Below are 18,288 nucleotides of genomic sequence, written 5' to 3' on the forward strand. Positions count from 1 at the left end.
AATCTCTATATTTAAGAGATAAAAAAAGTACTCCTTTCGTCGCATTCAAGATGTCCACATTCTTGAATGGCATGTGATTTTAGGAAGTATTATTAGGTGGAATAAGTAGAGGGAAAATGATAATTGAATATTTTAATTAGGAGAGAAGAGAAAGATTTATTTCCAAATATAGAAAGTGATCAATTTTAATGGACAAACTAAACAAGAAATAAAGGAAGTATAAATATATAAATATATAATCTCTCTTGTGTCCATTAAAAAGGAAAGAAAAGGTGGAAACCTATCATTTATTAAAATTTTGTGTCCAACTCCCTAAATACAAAATAATACACGGCACATACAAAATAAAGAAACATCTTGTTTTAAGCAAAAAGATTTAACATTTAAGAAGTACTAAAACAGTTTAAAACATGAACCAATAAATGAACAACCCCTCATTTCAAGGCGGTCAATGTTTTCACTATTCAGACATAAGCATTAAAATAGTATTAAACTATTAATACTTATAATATACACGTTTGTGTTTTAAAATAAGATGGCCATCGTCTTCCTCAACCACACACAACCATTTTTGCTCCATTTTATCTCGGTATGTTTTGTTTTCTTGATTCAATTCAGCCCTTTTTACATTTCTAATTCAGATCATTTAGTTGTCTGCTGTAATAACTTAGTAAGGGTTGAAGATCATTTTTAAATTTTTTAGAAATTTTAGATGTAGAAAAATTAAGAAAATGAAATTTTGGGTGAGGGCTTAAGCCCTCCCCTCATTACACGTGTGTCCGCCCCTGTAGATAATCCAAAATTGTATTGTCATTGATTTTCCATGATTGAGGCAAATTGAGTTTAAAATATAATCTTTCACAGTAAGAATGAATTAATTAGCCACTTCAAAAAAGATAATGTAAATTAATTAGACGGCTTTAATGAATTATGTTACTCGTGTCATACTTATAAAATCCAAAAACATCAGAAATTATGCAAAAACTAATGTTGTTCTTTCGTGAGACTTGAGTCTTTCACGTAATCACTCGCGATCATCGTTCTTTGCAAGATTTGTGAAGATCCGGTCGTCTTCTTAAATCGATGGCAGATGCATCAACTAGGATTAATCCAATTAGACCGTAACATTTAGAGAGTTATGGTTGAAATTTTCTAGCCTGGTAAAACTACAACGTGATTCACTCACAGTTCGAGTAGAGTATGGCTGACCCGATAAAATTACAACTCGATAAGTCCAAAGTCTGAGTAGGACTGATCCGATTAGCTCACACCCGTTTAACCAAAAATCCAAGTAGGGTTCCCGAAATCCAGTGATCTGACCCGATTGACGTTCTTACAGGGGGAATAAAAAATTAACAGTAAGATGCGAGAGTTGGAAATATGTAGCAATTAGACTAATTAAAATCATATGGCGTTAGAAATACATGCATGAGCTGCAGGAAAAAAATAAAATAGTAAGCTCGAATACAGATGAAGAGAGGGAATAATCAATCCCTTTTTACATAGCAAATACCATATCCTATTCTATCAATTAAAATGTTATTCGTCATCATCTTATATTGTATAGAAGTGTTGCAATATACTTATCAAGTATACATCCAGATGAAAAAATGGAGCACCATGGCTTGCGGAAAACTACCGCCTTAAGGTCTCCACTATATACTCTGCATATAGATCCCTGCACCACACAAGCCATTATATCATATCAAAATGGTGAAAAAATGAAGTGGAAATGTTTGGTCAAACTCTACCAATAAGCTGAAATTGAATTGACTATATCCAGAAAAGCATTCACAAAAGGTTACTAAGTTGATGCACAAGCTAAGGCTGATACATGGAAGAGGAGCACTCACATGGAAGATTGGACTGCTTCATAAGCTACCGTGGAGGGAAGAAAGTCATCGACCACAACATCCTTATTTTCATTTTTCTTGTCTGAGTGATTTACAGTTAAGACGACAATATAGAAAGAAAGAAAGAAACAAACAAACATAATTAGTAGTATAGTATTTTCTCAGAAGAATACAGTCTTCAAAAAAGCGGCGAATTTCAGCCAATCAGTGGGGCGGAAGCTCACTAACGTCCAATGGCGGATCCAGAAATTAAATATCGTGGGGTCGAACAACATTATAAATATTTAAATAATGTTTATATTTATTATTTTTATAAAAATATATTTTAATATCAATAGTTTATGCGAGTATGGATATTCTTAAAACAACATACTTCCTTCGTCGCACCCTGTGAGTACAGAATTTAAGAAAATGATGTTTAGAAAATTAAGTGAAGAAAATATAAAATAGAAGATGAGATAAAGAACAGAAGCAAAAAGATAAAGTAAACGAATAATTATGTTATATCTTGCCAAAGAAAAAAATGACTTACATTAGTTGGGATGTCCAAAAAAAATACTGAGTCGCTTATGGTAGGATAAAATGAGTATACTTTTTCAGTAACATTCCACATTTTCAAAAATTGAACATAATTTGAATATGAATAATAATATTGAAATTCTAAATTATAAAACTGAAATTAGAAGAAAATAAGAGATATTTACTTCTATAGTATGTGTTTATTTTAGATAAGTTTATTTAGTAATATATAAAAAAACATATTATACTATGTAACATTAATTAAAATTATTAGATGAGAATACACGTTTAATGGACTTCTGAGAATTAATACAAATAAAGAAAGAAAAATTCAAAGGCCATTTTAAAATTAGATACATATTCAAGATCTCTAATCTTTTAAAATTAGCAAATTATGGGTGCATCTTTGTTGATGCCATTTAATTCTAGGTCTCTGGGTAAATATTGGAAAGAAAAAACAATAATGCAACTCACTTCTCTCTCCTCACCCACATCGCCAAACCCATTTTATTTTCTCCCTCTTCGGCAAAAAAAAAACTGAAAGCTCTTCTGAATTCTCAACATTTAATTTCTTCATTCTCGACATCTGCCGACTCCGCCGTGATGCCGCCGCCAGATTCCGGACTTTGTCCCACCTCACTTCCTTTCTTTCTCTCTGCTCGGTCTCATCTCACACTGCGTGAGGTGGGGGCGGAGACGCGAACGCCGTAAGGTCGGAGGTCGAAGAAAGGAGCTTTCCGGTGGCACTCCGAGGCAGGGTGGTGGGGTCGGCCGACCCCACTCAACCCCACCTGGATCCGCCTCTGCTAACGTCTGTGTAATGCCGATACTCAGGATCGTCAGCGCACACAGCAATTATCTTGTCATCTTTCTCTCCCTGTTGTCAATAAATCATTTTCATGAATTCTGAGATGAATGTGGTCCAGGGGCAGTAAGTAGCTGTACCTGATCAATCATGGGCATAAGACCTATTGCTTTGGCCCTGAGAAAGCAGCCTGGAAGGACAGGTTCCTGAATAGAATTAGAACACATCACAATACTTTTACAAAATATACTGGGTTTACCTGCATAATCACCAATACATCGATAGGGTCATTGTCTTCGCAGAGAGTGCAAGGGACAAAACCGTAGTTGTGGGGCTACACAACTGATGAGTAGAGAACACGATCGACCAAATTTTAATAGCTGACGATCAACCAAATATATCTTGCGTTCGAAGATAGTAAACCTCATACCTTGATTAGGCCTGTTTTCTTGTCAAGTTCATATTTCACCTTACTTCCTTTACTTATACAAGTTGAGAGTGGACTGAACTTTTAAGTAAAGCAAAATCTGACAATCTCATAATAACAAGAAAGGGCAAACTACAAAAAAACTACAATTTCCATTTGGGAATGTATTAACAAGTTTTTGGTACAAATGATGGAGATATTCACAAATTTATAGTATGAAAAGGTGAACTCTTACACAGTGGAAGATAATTGGTGCTCCAGGTCCTACAATGGGGAAAAAGATTAATTGAGTAATGAAAAATGAGGTAGATAGTGAAGATATGTACCTATGCCAGGGATGAGCAGCAGCTGTTTTCGTCGTGATGGAAGAGAGTATCCTTTCATTAAGAGGCGCACCGCAAGTGAGGCCTTCTGGACGGCAGGAGATTTACTTGGAATTTCAATTGGTGGAGCCATAACAAGAAACTGATTAATGAAAGCTAACATGCGAGTTCACTGAAACTCTGAAATGGATCACATTAGCTGTTGGTACATTGAGATGAGGAGGTTCTGTGTTTTTCTGTGGAAGAGAAAACGAATGCACATTCAAATGCGCCTTAGACAACGGAAGAAGTGCAGAAAACGGGGACTAAACACGGAACATACCCGAAACAATTAAATAGTAGTAATAAGGAAGCGTGGGTGGAAAGCTATAGAAAAGCTCAGATGTGGAACATAATATGGAGCGTAGGAAGGAAGGCATATTTTATAGAGGAAATGGAAAACAACTGTAAGGCAAGCTTTTACTGATGGCATGGCGGTGGGTTTACGGTTACCGCCTGTGCCATGGTTACGCCATTTCCGACAGCATATTCCATTCGGGGAAAGGATCAATAATAATAATAACAAAAAAAGTAAAAGGATATTTGTTATGTCTATTTCATTTTAATTTTAAAGGCGAATAAAAATGTAGGCGCGCATCCATTCCAGCTAGGAAATGACGTGGCGAAGTGTCATTCGGTGGCGTGGGACCCGTTTGGAGCTGATTCGATAACGATTGAATATCCGACTTGCTAGTTTCTTTGCAACTATCGTATTTAGGCTTAGTTAATCACTCCCCCGTTCTATAGTAGCGAACGTATTTATTTCCGACATGGAGATTAAGAAAAAGTGTGTTAAGTGAGTTAGGTAAATGAAAAATAAAATAGGATATGAATAAGGTAGAGAGATAAAGAGAGAATAAAGTAAGAGATAGTAAAGTAAGTGAGAACAAATGTGTTGACTTTTGTTAAAAGGGAAAAATGACTCTACTACTATGGAACGTACCAAATGACAAAATGACTCCATCACTATAGAACGGAGGGAGTACTTCACTAGTTTACTTTTAAAACCGCCAGCTACTATTAAACTACTCCCTCCATCCCGGCTAAGATGAAACATTTCTTAGTCGACATGTGATTTAAATTTATGAATTGTTGGTTAATGTGTTTAATTGGATAGAGAAAAAGTGAGTGTAAGTATTAAATGGAGAGAGAAAGAGAGTTTAATATTTAATTGAAAATAGAAAAATTGGTTGAGTGTATTAATTGGAGAGAGAAAGTTTCCAAAAATATAAATGCGTCATTTTATTTGTGATAAATTTAAAAGGAAAGTGTGCAATCTTAAGTGGATGGAGGAAGTAAAAATCATTCGTCCCACCAGTGGCAGACGCAAAAATAAATTTTAGTAGGGGCTTTACTAAAAAATTTTACTGTTTAACAAAAAATATATATTTCCTCTGTTCGTGAAATATTGTTCATTTTTATCATTTTGGTTTGTCTTTGTTGTCCACTTTGTTTTTTTTTTCTATTTTTATGGAATCCACTTTTAAATAAATCATTACACTCACATTCTATCGTAAAACTAGTATATAAACGTGGGATTCACATTCCATTAACTTTTATTCACTCACTTTTCTTCACATTTCTTAAAATCCACGCTGAGATGCGGACATTTCACGGACGGAGGGAGTATATATATAAAAATACTTCATCCATCCTAAAAAAATATTAATTTTACTATTTTGGGCCGTCCCCAAAATTAGAGTATAAATATGAAAGTTTTTAAGTATAAATTACTACGACTAATAATGTGGATTACACAATTTACTAATACTATTTCTATTGACTTTTTCTTCTCTCTTGCTTTTTTTTCATCTCTCTTATTTTATTAATTGCATATTAAAACTCTTGTCATTTACATATTTATATATTTTTTAAAATAAAAGAAATACTTATATAATACTAATAATTATTATAAAAATGCATACATATGTTTTACATAAAATTAATCCAACACAAATTTAATTATTTTGAGAAACCCTTTTCAGTTTTCAATAGTCATTTGAATAAAAAAACGGTAGTGTCAGTTTAGGATACAATTTTTATAAGTGTTACTACTGGATGGATGATATGCGTGCGATCAAATACTAACTTTTTACAATAATAACTAATAACTAAATATCAATTTTGTATGTTAAAAATATCAACACAAAGACATAAATTTATCAATCTTTCTTGTGTTAATAAATTATGTCTTTGTATTGATATTTAAATTTACATGTTGTATTGATATAATTATGTCTTTGTGTTGATAATTTTAATACACAGAATTGAAAATTATTAGTTATTACTGTAAATTAGTTAGCACACTAACGCAACCCAATATGGATGATAACGTTAAATTTAGTGGCACTTTTTATAATTATTTTAAATCTAAAAACGTGTCACAACCACATATTTAATGAATAAATAGGCAATTGACATTTTCAACTCTATTATTATTATTATTATTATTATTATTATTAATATTATTATTATTATTATTATTATTATTATTATTATATTCATTTAAGTTTAACGGTTTATCTTCTCCTTCTTCCCAGTTTTACAGAGCGGCCATTGATGAAATGTAGGTAGTTTTCTCTGTAAATTTAATTTTCAGCCCCTCTTTTCATTAAATCTCCAACAATTAGACTTCAAAGACATCAATTTGGTGAGGGCTAGGGCTGAAGATATTTTTCAAAAAAATTTAAAATTTTTCACAATAGAAATATACTATTAAAAAGAAAAGTTTGGGAAGGGCTTAAGCCCCTCCCCTCTTGAACGTGTATCCGCCAGTGCGTCCAACACTTTGATCAGTGGCATAATTCTAGAGATTTGTTTTTAATTGATCTATTGAAACTAGAGATATTACCTTAATAAATCATTTCGCATAAATTTAAACGCACAGAAAAATATAGGTGGTGGAGATGGAGATGGAGATGGAGATGGACAAATTAGTGTAAATTATATCTTTAGTTTATAATCTTACTAGTGTTACCACCCGTGCTATGCACGGGCTAAATGATTTTCAAAAATAAGAAAATATATTTAAAGCAAATTAAATTAAAATAAAAAATATATAGAAAAATGTAAAAATTATTGCAAATCAAGAATAGAAACTATTTAAATGTTGTAGGTGGATTATTATGATTTATAAAAGGACATGAGGACATGAGAAAGAGAAATAGAAAGGACATGAGGGAAAGAAATAGAAATAGAATAGGATATATAAACAAAAGATTGAGAAATACTAAATACCAAAGTAAATAAATAAAATTATTTGAAAAAATACATAGTTCATTATAAATCCGATCAACAAAACATAAAATTCAAACATTTTCTCAACAAAATCGTTACAAACGTCTCTCTAACACCAGTAATTCATACATTTTGAAAGACTTCTTTGTAAACAACATTAAAAGTAGAATCACTTCTACTATCACCCCACAAACTAAAACCTTCAAACCTTCACGACTTGTGACTCTAAATATAGTAACATAAAATTGTCCATGACTGAACACCGATACTTTCAAAAATAATCCAACATGGGACATAGATTGGCCTTGACTTTTGTTAATGGTATGAGTAAAGTAAAACTATTCTATTACAAATAACAAAGAGGAGACGTGCGACTAAAGATCAAATAGCAGGAGTTAGTTAGAATAAGATATTTTAGTAAAGGAAAATGTGCGACTAAGGATTAAAAAGGAAAAAAAGCATATAATCTGATTAAATAAATATTTCAATAGTTTTGATTAGGTACACTAGTGCCGCCTGCAACCCGTAGGGTGACCCGAATAGTCCGCCAAATTTATAGGGCCATGGTTGAAAATCATTACCCGATAAAAGTACAACCCGATTAGCCCGCAACTCGTTAGGATCGGACCCAAAAATCAGATGGGCCGACCTGAAAACCCGATAAAATTTTTATTGTTCAGTTTTTTTACTCTTAATTCGACACTCCATTGATTATTTTTATAATATAAATATCTAAAAAAATAACTTTCAAAACATAAAAATTATACTCCCTCCGTCCCAGTTTAGGAGTGCAATTTAGTTAGGGCACGAATTTTAAGAAATTATTGGAGTGTGTAATAATTGAAGTGAGATATTGGAAAATGGGACCCTTTAGACTTTTTGTATGTAAAAGGTGTTTCTTTTGTTTTATTTTTAATGAAAATAATGGCACTTGAGTGTAAATTTCATCAACAATGATGTTAAATTTTATTTCCAAATATGGTAAATTCTAAATGAGACTCTTAAACTAGGACCGATGTAAATGGCAAAGCAGGACTCTTAAACTGGGACGGAGGGAGTATATTAAAATTTTATTAATATAATAATAGATAAATAAATTAGAAACTTCAAATTCACAAAAAAAATATTAAAATTTCTAAACATGATTTAAAATTTTTCTAAATATGTTTATATTTCATTTTGAAATCTCAAATATTAGTATTTGATCACGTTTATGTTTGAGTTTAAGCATATATCTCAAATTTAACATGATTAAATGTTATACATTTTATAAATATAATTAACTTTCATCTTTATTTATTAGATTGATCGCATGTTAATTTTATTGGTAGCAACCCGATTAACCCATTGGGTTAGCCCGAAATCCGAGCTTTTAGGATTAGAGTTAAACTTATTTAACCTGGAAAAGATACAACACTATTAACCTGTACCCGATTGACCCGCAATCCGAGTAGGACCGACTCGACTGACATCCCTAGTTTTGATCAACAAAACATAGATATTCATAAATAGGAATATAAAGAAAATAAGAATTCAAAGCAATATGAAGATTTACAAAAATAAAAATGTACTTATCTTGTCTCATTCTAGATGAAGAATTCACTACTTTCCAATAAATGAAACATTTCAAATTCGGCAAACAATTTTATACAATTTTAATTTATGATTTAAGTGGAGTATACATTTTGCCAAATATTATTTGGTTTAGACAAATTTAATTTTAAATACGTGATAATCTGTATACATATTTCAATATTTTTAGAAGTCTAAAAAATAAACAATGAGTAAAAGTCTTGAATGAGAATATATTATCTCAAAGGCAACTCAATGCTAGCTGTATACAAATTTAATTACTTAATAAAAAATTTAATTTTAAAATATATATTATAAAATATTCAATAAATTAGAAGTTCAAATAAACATTTAGCTCAAGACAGAATAAATAGAATTAAATACCCAAATTAAAACTCTGTAAGTTTTAAAAAAAGTAGTAGTAATTACAAAGTTCTATATATTGTTACTATTAAAATTTAAATTACTCCATTAAATCTAACACACTAAACCCACTAAATACCCAAACTAAAGCCCAAACAATACATAAATTAATACACTACTTCTCAAAACCCTACAATAGCGCCTCCTCTATCCCCATCCGTCTCTCTCCCCCCGTAATCGGCGGAAATCATCAATCTGCCACAAGCACCGCCCCTTCTGCCTCACCGGAGCTCCGTCCGTCTTGCCTCGTCGGCCGTTCCACCTGTCTCGCCGCCCGCTTGCATCTCCCCCCTCAACGGTATCGTACTCCCTCCGCCCTGCCATGAGTCGCCGCCCGCCCGGCCTGCCTCCTTCCGCTTGCCTCGATGGCACACTTCGTCGGCACGCCTTGTCTCGCCGTCCACCGCCCTACTTCGCCGCCCACTTGCTTCCTCCACACTCGCCGCACTGCATAGCTATATCTCGTCGGCTCTCCTTCTGGCCGGCGAATTGTGCCATGATAGGGAGATGGAGGTGGTGGGTCTGCACAGTCGTCGCCGCCGGCTTTCTCTCTTCTTCCTTCATATTCTTTTTCTTCTTCTCACCTCTCTCTCGTTTGACAGATTCAATTAATATATAAGTGTTAGAATTTTATTTGTGAAGTAATCATTTCATTGCACCAAATTTTTTATCAAGTAATATAGAAAAAATGAATTATACAGTCAGTTCTCATTTTCCCAAAAAAAAAAAAAGATAAAATTGTCTTTTCATCAAACTGACAGTTTAAATTAGTATAGATTTCGATGGTGTCGGTGCACGCAATTTCATCAAATAATATCGATTTAATTATATACTCCACTATTTATGATATTAATTGAAACGATAAATTGCTCATATTTTTGTAGACAAAAAAATGGAATTGTAAATTAGAACACAGCTTCAAATTCTATGACTCGCTTTCAAATAAATAAACAAAATAAAATGCTAAAACTAATTTGGCAAGTAATTCTGTCCCAAACTATCAAATTATGATTGATGTACTTTATCCAACAAATCAACGATGTGACATCTACGTAATTCATGCCTAGTTAGAGTATCCGCAACGCGGCACGAAACCGTCCGCGTTCTGTGCCGGAGGGACGGAACTCCCGCGCGACTCGTTGCGGAACACCGTCCCGCCCCGGAACCGTTCCCATCTCGTCCCGTAACCCGTCCCTGCGAGATGCGGGACGGGCTGTCACGCCACGCGCCATGGCGACGTGGCGCGCCCTTGCGCCATGCGTGACGCCCACTCGCCAGCCCACGAGTGGGCGTCGTCACGATGATATTACCGTTTATATCCGTTTTTTTTATTTTTTTTTATTTTTTTTACTCTATAAATACTCCTATTTCATCTTCATTTCACACACAACTACACTTCTATTCTTCCTAAATCAACTTCATTTCCTCTCCAATTTTCATCTAACATCTCATCACAAAATGTCCGGCGACGCCAACTACGGCGGTGGCGGCTCCGGCGGGTGGGATCCCAACACGTTTAACGATTGGGAGACCATGTACAACACACTGGGTGGTTCCGGTTCGTCGACGCGCGGAACCCAGGGTTCGGCGACGCCGGGTGGGTACCAACCACCCACTTTTGATGTGGATGCATACGCTCGTCCCTCCGCCCCTCGGTATTCACAGGGATTATCCCAGATTAGGGAGAATTTCCCCGTTGAACCCACTCTGGGAGTAGGCCGAGGCGGGGGAGGAGGCCGAGGCGGTGGAAGCTCCAGGGCGGAGTCAGAGGCGGGCGAGGAGGCGGAGGAGGAGGATCTAGGCCGGCATCCGTACAACAACAACGAAACGATGACGGTGTACAACACCTGGATCACCGTCTCGTACGATCCCGTCGTCGGGAATCAACAACTCAACAAGTGCTTCTGGGAAAAGGTCACCGAGATCTACCACCAGATTAAGCCGAAAGGGTCCCGGAAGCTTACATATAAGATGCTCCGCTCTCACTTTGACCGAGTCCACAAACAGGTCAAAACATTCTGCGGCATCTACTCAACCGAAGCGGCGCACTACCAAAGCGGAGCTTCGGGAGCCGACATTCTGAGGGCGGCTTTGCGCGTCTACAACCAGGACACCGGTAAACAATTCAAATATGTTGATATTTGCAGGTCGTCAAGGACGAGGACAGGTGGGCCGGCAGTGTCCGCTCCAGCTCGGGCTCAACCTCAAAGCGTATGAAGCACACGGCGAGTGGCCAATACTCGTCTGGTGACACCGGTGAGGGCAGCGACGCACAAGAGGGTGCACCACAGGAGTTTGCGGGCACGACCAGCGATGCCGCGGTATCCAGCCGTGGGCGCCGTCGGCCGCAAGGGACGAAGGCGGCGAAAGCGGCTAGAGCGAGGAAGGGCCGAGGCGAATCAAGCCAGGCGGGCTCAGGATCGGGCTCGGGGGAGGCTCGAACACCCTTATGGCGGTGTACATGACGCCACAAAGGCGGACACTTCCCGCTTCTTGCCCTCCCAATACCAAGCCTGGTGGAACGGAATTGTGTATATGGCAGCACAACTTGGCCTTCCGCCTCCTATTGCACCTCCACCGCCTTCGGGGGATGATTCGCCGGCGGAGTAGTTTTTTTTTTCTTTAAATTTGTATTTTAAATTATGCAACGTTTAATTTTTTAGGATTTTAATTGTGTGTTTTTTATTTTTTTAAATTTTAAGTTGTACTTTTTTTATGTTGTGTGTTTTTTAATGAAGTATGTTTGTTTTAATTGAATTGGGTTGAAAATAAAAATAAAAATAAAAAATGAAATAGAATGAATAGTAATATAAGGAACGGTTAAGGAACGGAGGGTGGCATGTTCCGTTCCTTAGTTAAGGAATGAAGTAAAAAAGTACAGTGAGGTCCGCAAATAGTAGTTTAAGGAACGGTATAGCAACAGCGTTGTGGATGACCTTATTTTATTTTATGGTAATATTAGAAGTAATATTTTAAAAGTCTAACTGAAATAGATAAATTGCTTTAACATTAATAGTATTCTCAATTTTTTATATTTTGGGTGTAAACTATATTCATTTTTGGGTTTATATTAAAAAATTCAAATCACTTTATTAAACCTTACGAGTAAAAAAGCATGTAGATCGAAAATATTATTTTAAATTCAATTTTGGGTTTATATTAAAAAATTCAAATCACTTTATTAAACCTTATGAGTAAACAAGTGTGTAGATCGAAAATATTCTTTTAAATTCAGTTTTTGGTTTATATTAAAAAAATTTAAATCACTTTATTAAACCTTATGAGTAAAAAAGTATGTGGATCGAAAATATTCTCTTAAATTCAAGTTTAATCTATATAGTTGGAGTAAAATTACTATATCAATAAAATATAATATAAGTATAAATGTATTTTGCAATGCGCTCCCCACCAATGAGGGCTCTTAACTTTATTTTATTCTCGTAGTTGATTGAATATACTTAAAATTTTGATGTGGGATGTATATATGCGAAGTTGTAATGGTCATATTGTGTTTCATATGGATGCGAATCATGTTATGACCAGGCTACCAAACTGTATTGCACAATTGCAATAAAAATTATTAAATCATACATACATATTCTAACACCCCTCTTTAATTATTGAATTAGGCATCGACGCCGTGATTTTTTTATAATTGAATTTAGTGGGTTACACATCTTATTATCATTTCCTTTAAAAAAAGACTTACTATTAGTTATGATGTCAACAAAAATGAAAATAATGTTAGAGATTGTGGGGTCTTACAAACAATATAGGTACTATATAGTTTTGGCATATGCTTCTCACCTAATCATATGATATTGTTTGATTATATTACTAAGTTTGTGTTAGGAGAAATGACAGATTACAACCAATAAATTATGAAATGAACTTTCTCATATGGGGAATAATGAAAATTTTCAAGCACACTAAACACTTTCATGTCGACCACACAACAACACACAATATTCAAGAATTCGCCCGCTATTAAAAACACTAGTATTAACACCCGTGCTATGCACGAGACATAAGAGTTTTAAATAATAAATACAAAATATAATTAATACATAGAAAATAAGAATACAAAGCAATGTGAAAAAATAGAAATATACTCATCTTATATTATTCTAAAATGAATAAGTATTCCCTAATGAATGAAACATTTACACAATTTTAATTTATAATCTAAGTAGAGTAATAATAATAAAATTAATGATAAAAAGAAGATGTGTGACTAATGAGTATGAGTTCATTAGAATATGATATACAAATAAAGAAAACATGTGTGAGTAAAGATGTTTATTGACATTGTGATAAGACTCATTTCATGCATTGGTTTTTGGTGATATTACATGCTTTGGGGAGATAATGCGCAAATTTGAGATTAAGTGTGCAGGTATCTGCTGGGTCAAGTAGATGCTGCAAACTGACCGAGCAGATGCCGAATGAACTGAAAGAGAGTAAAAATGTCGAAAATCCGCTAGGTCAAGGAGAATTATCAAGAGAGCATGCAGTGCAAGGAAAAGAATAAAAGAGAGAGAATTCGAAGACACCCTTATTTTAAGGGTACAAACGTCAAATCATGAAGAACATAACCTAGGGATTTGAGCTTGAAGCCTCCCTATATAAAGGGACCAACATGAATGAAGAAGGCAACTCTTAACACTATCGTAGTTTAGGTAGGAAGCTCTCATAGGCGCTTAACGCCACCGCTATCTTAGCTTAATTTAGATAGTTAACTACTTTCTTAGCTTAGTTCAATAGTTTCGATAGGGGAATTGACGACTCCGACGTTGGATCCTTGCTTTCTTTACCGCTTTTGAGACGCTGCAGTTAGATCTTGAGTTTCATCGGAGGAATTGATAACTCGGCCATTGGATCTTGACTTATTTTCAGTTTTATGAAGCTTTGGTTCATTTTCATGTTGATGATGCTATTTACTCATGTTTGTTGGATGCTTTTCGCAATTGGTGGCTTAGATGTTTACATGATTTCCGGTAGCTTAGATGTTAAGATCTAGTTGTTCACGTGCTCGATTTCCGAGATCTGATAGTTTAGGTGATGCATGCAAGGTTAATCTGTGTTTATTTCGCTTTCTGCTTGACCAAGGAGAGTAGATCTAGTAGTTCTAGCTTTAATTTCGTGTTCACGTCTTGTTTTTTTATGCATGCTCTGTTTTCTGGTGTCTCATGCTCTGTTTTCACTCTGTTTTAGCTTAGTTACATGAAGAAGATGAAGTTGGAAGTTGGTTACAGAATCAGATCTGCTTTTTGCTTTTGCTTTTTTACTTTTCACAGCTTTCTGTGAGCCCCAACCAGTTTAGGAAAGATGGTCCCCATTTGCTTTTTAGCTTTGTTTGCCTATTTTAGGAAAGTCTTTAGCTTGGTTAGTAAGTTTCAATTATTTTCTTGAGTTGCTTTCATGTTTTATTAAAATGATCAAAAATATTTTTGTGTTTTATTTTTCCTCCGTATTTCTTCAGTCTCCTAGGCCAGTTAGATAGAATAGTCTCTTAATTCTGCCGAGTCCAGTAGATCTAAACTTAACTCACTCAATGAATGTGTGGCAGCAGCCGAGACCATTTCTGATTGTGTTGTAGAAACAATCTCGAGTAGGTCCCTAGTCTCTGTGGTTCGACCCCGCTCTTGCCGCTTATACTTAGTAATATTAGTTGCATTAGTGGAAAAATTATAAATCTTGTTGAAAGGAGGGACACGTGCACACGACACACGTGCAAAACCCCTATCTTCAAATGGCGTCGTTGCCGGGGATGGATGGTGTTATTTGTGTTTCCAATGGTTTGGTGTAAATAGATAATTTACTTTGTTTTCTTTCGTTTTTCTTTTTCAGTTTATGAGCAGAGGCTCAAAGTTTGGACACTGGAACAACTCACCCGGTTGGAGAGACGCCCAATCTAGTTGGCAGGTCAAGGAAGCAGTATCCCCTGTTACCACCAGATCAGGGTTAAGAACAGGAGATCCAGTCCAGTTGAGTTCGGAAAGTGACGAAGACTTAACCTCACCAATCAAGGAAGAAGTAGAGTTATCTTCAGACTCAGGAAGAGAAGAGGGTGTTGTCATGGTCACCGAACCAGATAACGACCTCGGGATTGGCTCACTCAACGCCCATCTGAATGGCGAACCATCCTAAGCCATTGTCATTACCCAGGCCCAACAGACGATAGATATCAAAACGGACGTGCTGGCTGTGATGCCGCATTTCTACGGGCGAAGGATTGAGTGCCCGTATGAATTCCTCCATGAGTTTTGCAAACCTTGCAGTACTGAGAAGAGACCCCCTAATTCGACTGAGGAGGATTACATACTGCACGCACTCCCATTTACGCTGAAGGGTGAGGCCAATACATGGTTATTAAGGTTACCGGCCAATTCTATCCGCACGTGGGCAGATTTCAGACTAGTTTTCTTGGACTACTTTCCCGTGAACAAGACTAATGCTCTCAAGAAGGAAATTCAAGCATGCAGACATGATTATGATGAGTCCTTGAGTCAATATTGGGCACACTTCAAGGGATTGCTCGATTCCTGTCCTAACAACCGAATGATCGAAGCAAAAGTCTACAATATCTTCTACGAAGGGGTGAATCTAGAGTCCAAGGATTTAATGAACTCCTCGAGCGGGGGGAATTTCACAAAGAAGCATGTGAGCGATGCCAGAGAGATTTTAGGAAGATTGATTGATGCAAAGAAAGCGTATGATCAGCCTCGTGCCATTCTTAGGAGGGAATTAGCTAATTCAGTCACAGGGCAAGGCGAAGAAATGGTGGAGGCCCGAATTGACAGATTAGAGAAGGCACTTTTGAGTGCTATCGAGAAGAACAACCAGCCACCAGAAAAAGTGAAAACGTCGGGTCCAGAGGAAATGCAACCTTAACCATACTATGGTCCACCAGTGGAAGGAGATTTCCAAGCCCAGGCAAATTCAATAGGAAGCTGGAACCCAGGGAAGCAAAGGGATGCACCATGGAGGGATCACCCTAACTTTAGATGGGCTGAAGGTAATCCGAATCCACCACCCCAGCAGCAGAATGCCAACTATTCGAATCCACCGGAACATCAGTCTAACTGGTCTGGAAGAAATCAGAAGGGGCAGAACAATTGGGACAACCGGAATCAGGGTAACCAGTCCAACTGGGCAAACATGAATCATAACAATCCAGCAAATTCCTATGTGCCACCCCATCAGAGGAATTACCAAGGCAATAACTCAAACCCTCAACCCAATTACCAAGGGAATCAAGGGTCGGCAAATCAATACAACAACAACCAGGGGCCTCAAGGGAATTTTCATTCAAATCAGGGACATGGACCTAGCCACCATCAAGGACCGAGTGCCAGTCAACCGAGCTCCAGACAGCTGAAAAGCTCCAGTACTAGACCACTGCCATGCATTGGCATGCGACGGGCATTTTGGCCTAAAAAAAACTGCTAGGAAAGTTCTGGACAACGGTTTTTACTGGCCCACACTGAATAGAGACGCGTATGAGTATTGCCAGAGTTATGGTCGATGCCAACAGACTGAGGGAATCTCCGCTCGCGACGAAATGCCCCAGGTCCCAGTGATTGTCTGTGAAGTGTTCGATGTCTGGGGGATGGACTTCATGGGTCCATTCCCATCTTCCCATGGAAATTCTTATATACTGGTGGCAGTAGATTACGTATAAAAATGGATAGAGGCTAAGGTGACTGCCACGTGTGAAGCAAAGGAGGTCACGAAGTTCCTAAAGGCCAACATTTTCAGCTGCTACGGAGTGCCCAGGGCGGTTATTTCGGATCAAGGAATGCATTTCTGCAACCGAACCATGGAGGCCCTGATGAAGAAATACGGAGTACATCACATGTTGTCTACTCCGAGTAAAGGGCAGGCAGAGATCTCCAACCGGGAGATAAAAGGAATTTTGGAGAAAACAGTAAGCCCGTCGAGGAAAGACTGGAGCAAGCGGTTGGATGATGCTCTCTGGGCCTACCGTACTGCGTTCAAGACCCCCTTTGGAATGTCGCCTTACAGGCTCATTTTTGGTAAGATGTGTCATCTCCCTGTGGGAGTTGAACATATAACTTACTCGGAGGTCAAGGAGATTAATTTGAAGCCCCAGGCATGTGAGGAAGAGAGGAAACTTCAACGACAAGAGCTGGAGGAATTGAGACTTGAGTCGTAAGATGCGGCAATGTGGTACAAAGAAAAAACCAAGTTGTGGCACGACAAAAACCTCCAGGTCAAGAAATTGCAAGTTGGCCAGAAAGTTCTTTTGTTCCAATCGAGGCTGAAGTTAATGCCGGGAAAGTTGAAGTCTAAATGGATAGGACCCTACACGATCGTTGGTCTTCGAGCTAATGGAGCCGTGGAAATACAGGGAAGCGCTTCTAACTCTATACGTATTCTTGTTAATGGCTACAAGGTCAAAGTATTTAGGGATAGTTCAGAGCTGTGTGTGGTGGAAGAAATTCCACTACGCATGCTTTCCACTATCGCCTAATTGGTCAAGTTGTTTAGATATTTTTCGGGATTTCTTGGGTCAGGTAGATAGGAAAGAAATTTTAAAATCTGTGGACTGAACCAGCATACTCCTAAGAATACTTAAGCACGAATTTGTAGATAATGTAAATAAGTTTCTTTGATTTTTCCCTTAAAAAAAATCCAAACTGAAAAAAAATCCAAACTGCCTAGCTGGTCAGTTTGCTAAGTACTCTTCAGGAATTTGTTGGGTCAGGCAGATAGAAAGGAATTTGAAAATATTTAGATTGAACCAGTATACTCCCAAGAATTTTTTGGCAAGCAGCACCAGCACCCTAGGAAGGCTGACTCCCAAGGGAGCCAGAAGAAAAATTGAACCCCCCAGTGACCAAGTAATTTTACTTTTTGGTTTTTGTTTTATTTTCTTTTGTTAGATGTCTGTTATGCATGTTGTGTTTCTGTTATCGTGCATGCTTCGTTATGTCTGTATAAATGTATGTTTTGTGCGCCTTCTCCCACTTAGCCCAATTCTTGGTCTAAGTGTGAGAAGTTTTTTGTTAATATAGCATGTGTTTGGTATCTGTGTTTTCTGTGTATATATTCTCCCACTTAGCC

The 18,288-nt window shown here is 36.8% G+C and overlaps 3 protein-coding genes across 9 annotated transcripts; 2 read left to right on the top strand and 1 right to left on the bottom strand.

Annotated features, from left to right (window-relative positions):
* Positions 1–2,600: 2,600 nt before the first annotated feature.
* Positions 2,601–4,455, bottom strand: LOC121801491. 7 transcript variants are annotated; one of them, XM_042200992.1, is made up of 5 exons: positions 4,250–4,455; positions 3,931–4,163; positions 3,840–3,868; positions 3,318–3,383; positions 2,601–3,249 (listed from the first exon to the last, which is right to left on the bottom strand). In XM_042200992.1, exons 2-5 carry the CDS (start codon positions 4,088–4,090, stop codon positions 3,154–3,156), a joined length of 351 nt encoding a protein of 116 aa, XP_042056926.1. In that variant the 5' UTR covers positions 4,091–4,163; positions 4,250–4,455; the 3' UTR covers positions 2,601–3,153. The 7 variants fall into 7 exon arrangements, 1 of the variants encoding a protein (XP_042056926.1); XR_006050588.1 differs by lacking the exon at positions 4,250–4,455 and having other exon boundaries at positions 3,318–3,367; positions 3,437–3,868; positions 3,931–4,239; XR_006050590.1 differs by lacking the exon at positions 4,250–4,455 and adding an exon at positions 3,437–3,519 and having other exon boundaries at positions 3,318–3,367; positions 3,608–4,239.
* Positions 4,456–17,020: 12,565 nt separating this feature from the next.
* LOC121800766 lies at positions 17,021–17,377 on the top strand. The gene has a single exon (XM_042200272.1). It carries the CDS (start codon positions 17,021–17,023, stop codon positions 17,375–17,377), a length of 357 nt encoding a protein of 118 aa, XP_042056206.1.
* A 9-nt stretch (positions 17,378–17,386) lies between these two features.
* LOC121800767 lies at positions 17,387–17,695 on the top strand. The gene has a single exon (XM_042200273.1). The coding sequence runs from the start codon at positions 17,387–17,389 to the stop codon at positions 17,693–17,695; it is 309 nt and encodes a 102-aa protein (XP_042056207.1).
* Positions 17,696–18,288: the final 593 nt, after the last annotated feature.

The sequence above is a fragment of the Salvia splendens genome, chromosome 4 (genome assembly GCF_004379255.2).
Source record: "Salvia splendens isolate huo1 chromosome 4, SspV2, whole genome shotgun sequence".
Lineage (NCBI taxonomy): Eukaryota > Viridiplantae > Streptophyta > Magnoliopsida > Lamiales > Lamiaceae > Salvia > Salvia splendens.

Bases quoted from the DNA above. Each gene is read 5' to 3' on its own strand.
- LOC121801491 (XM_042200992.1), bottom strand. From the start codon at position 4,090: ATGTTAGCTTTCATTAATCAGTTTCTTGTTATGGCTCCACCAATTGAA. The intron at 3,869-3,930 runs GTACATATCTTC...TCCCCATTGTAG, and splicing joins GCTGCTCATCCCTGGCATAG to GACCTGGAGCACCAATTATC. The intron at 3,384-3,839 runs GTAAGAGTTCAC...AATTCTATTCAG, and splicing joins CACCAATTATCTTCCACTGT to GAACCTGTCCTTCCAGGCTG.
- LOC121800766 (XM_042200272.1), top strand. From the start codon at position 17,021: ATGGAGGCCCTGATGAAGAAATACGGAGTACATCACATGTTGTCTACT.
- LOC121800767 (XM_042200273.1), top strand. From the start codon at position 17,387: ATGTGGTACAAAGAAAAAACCAAGTTGTGGCACGACAAAAACCTCCAG.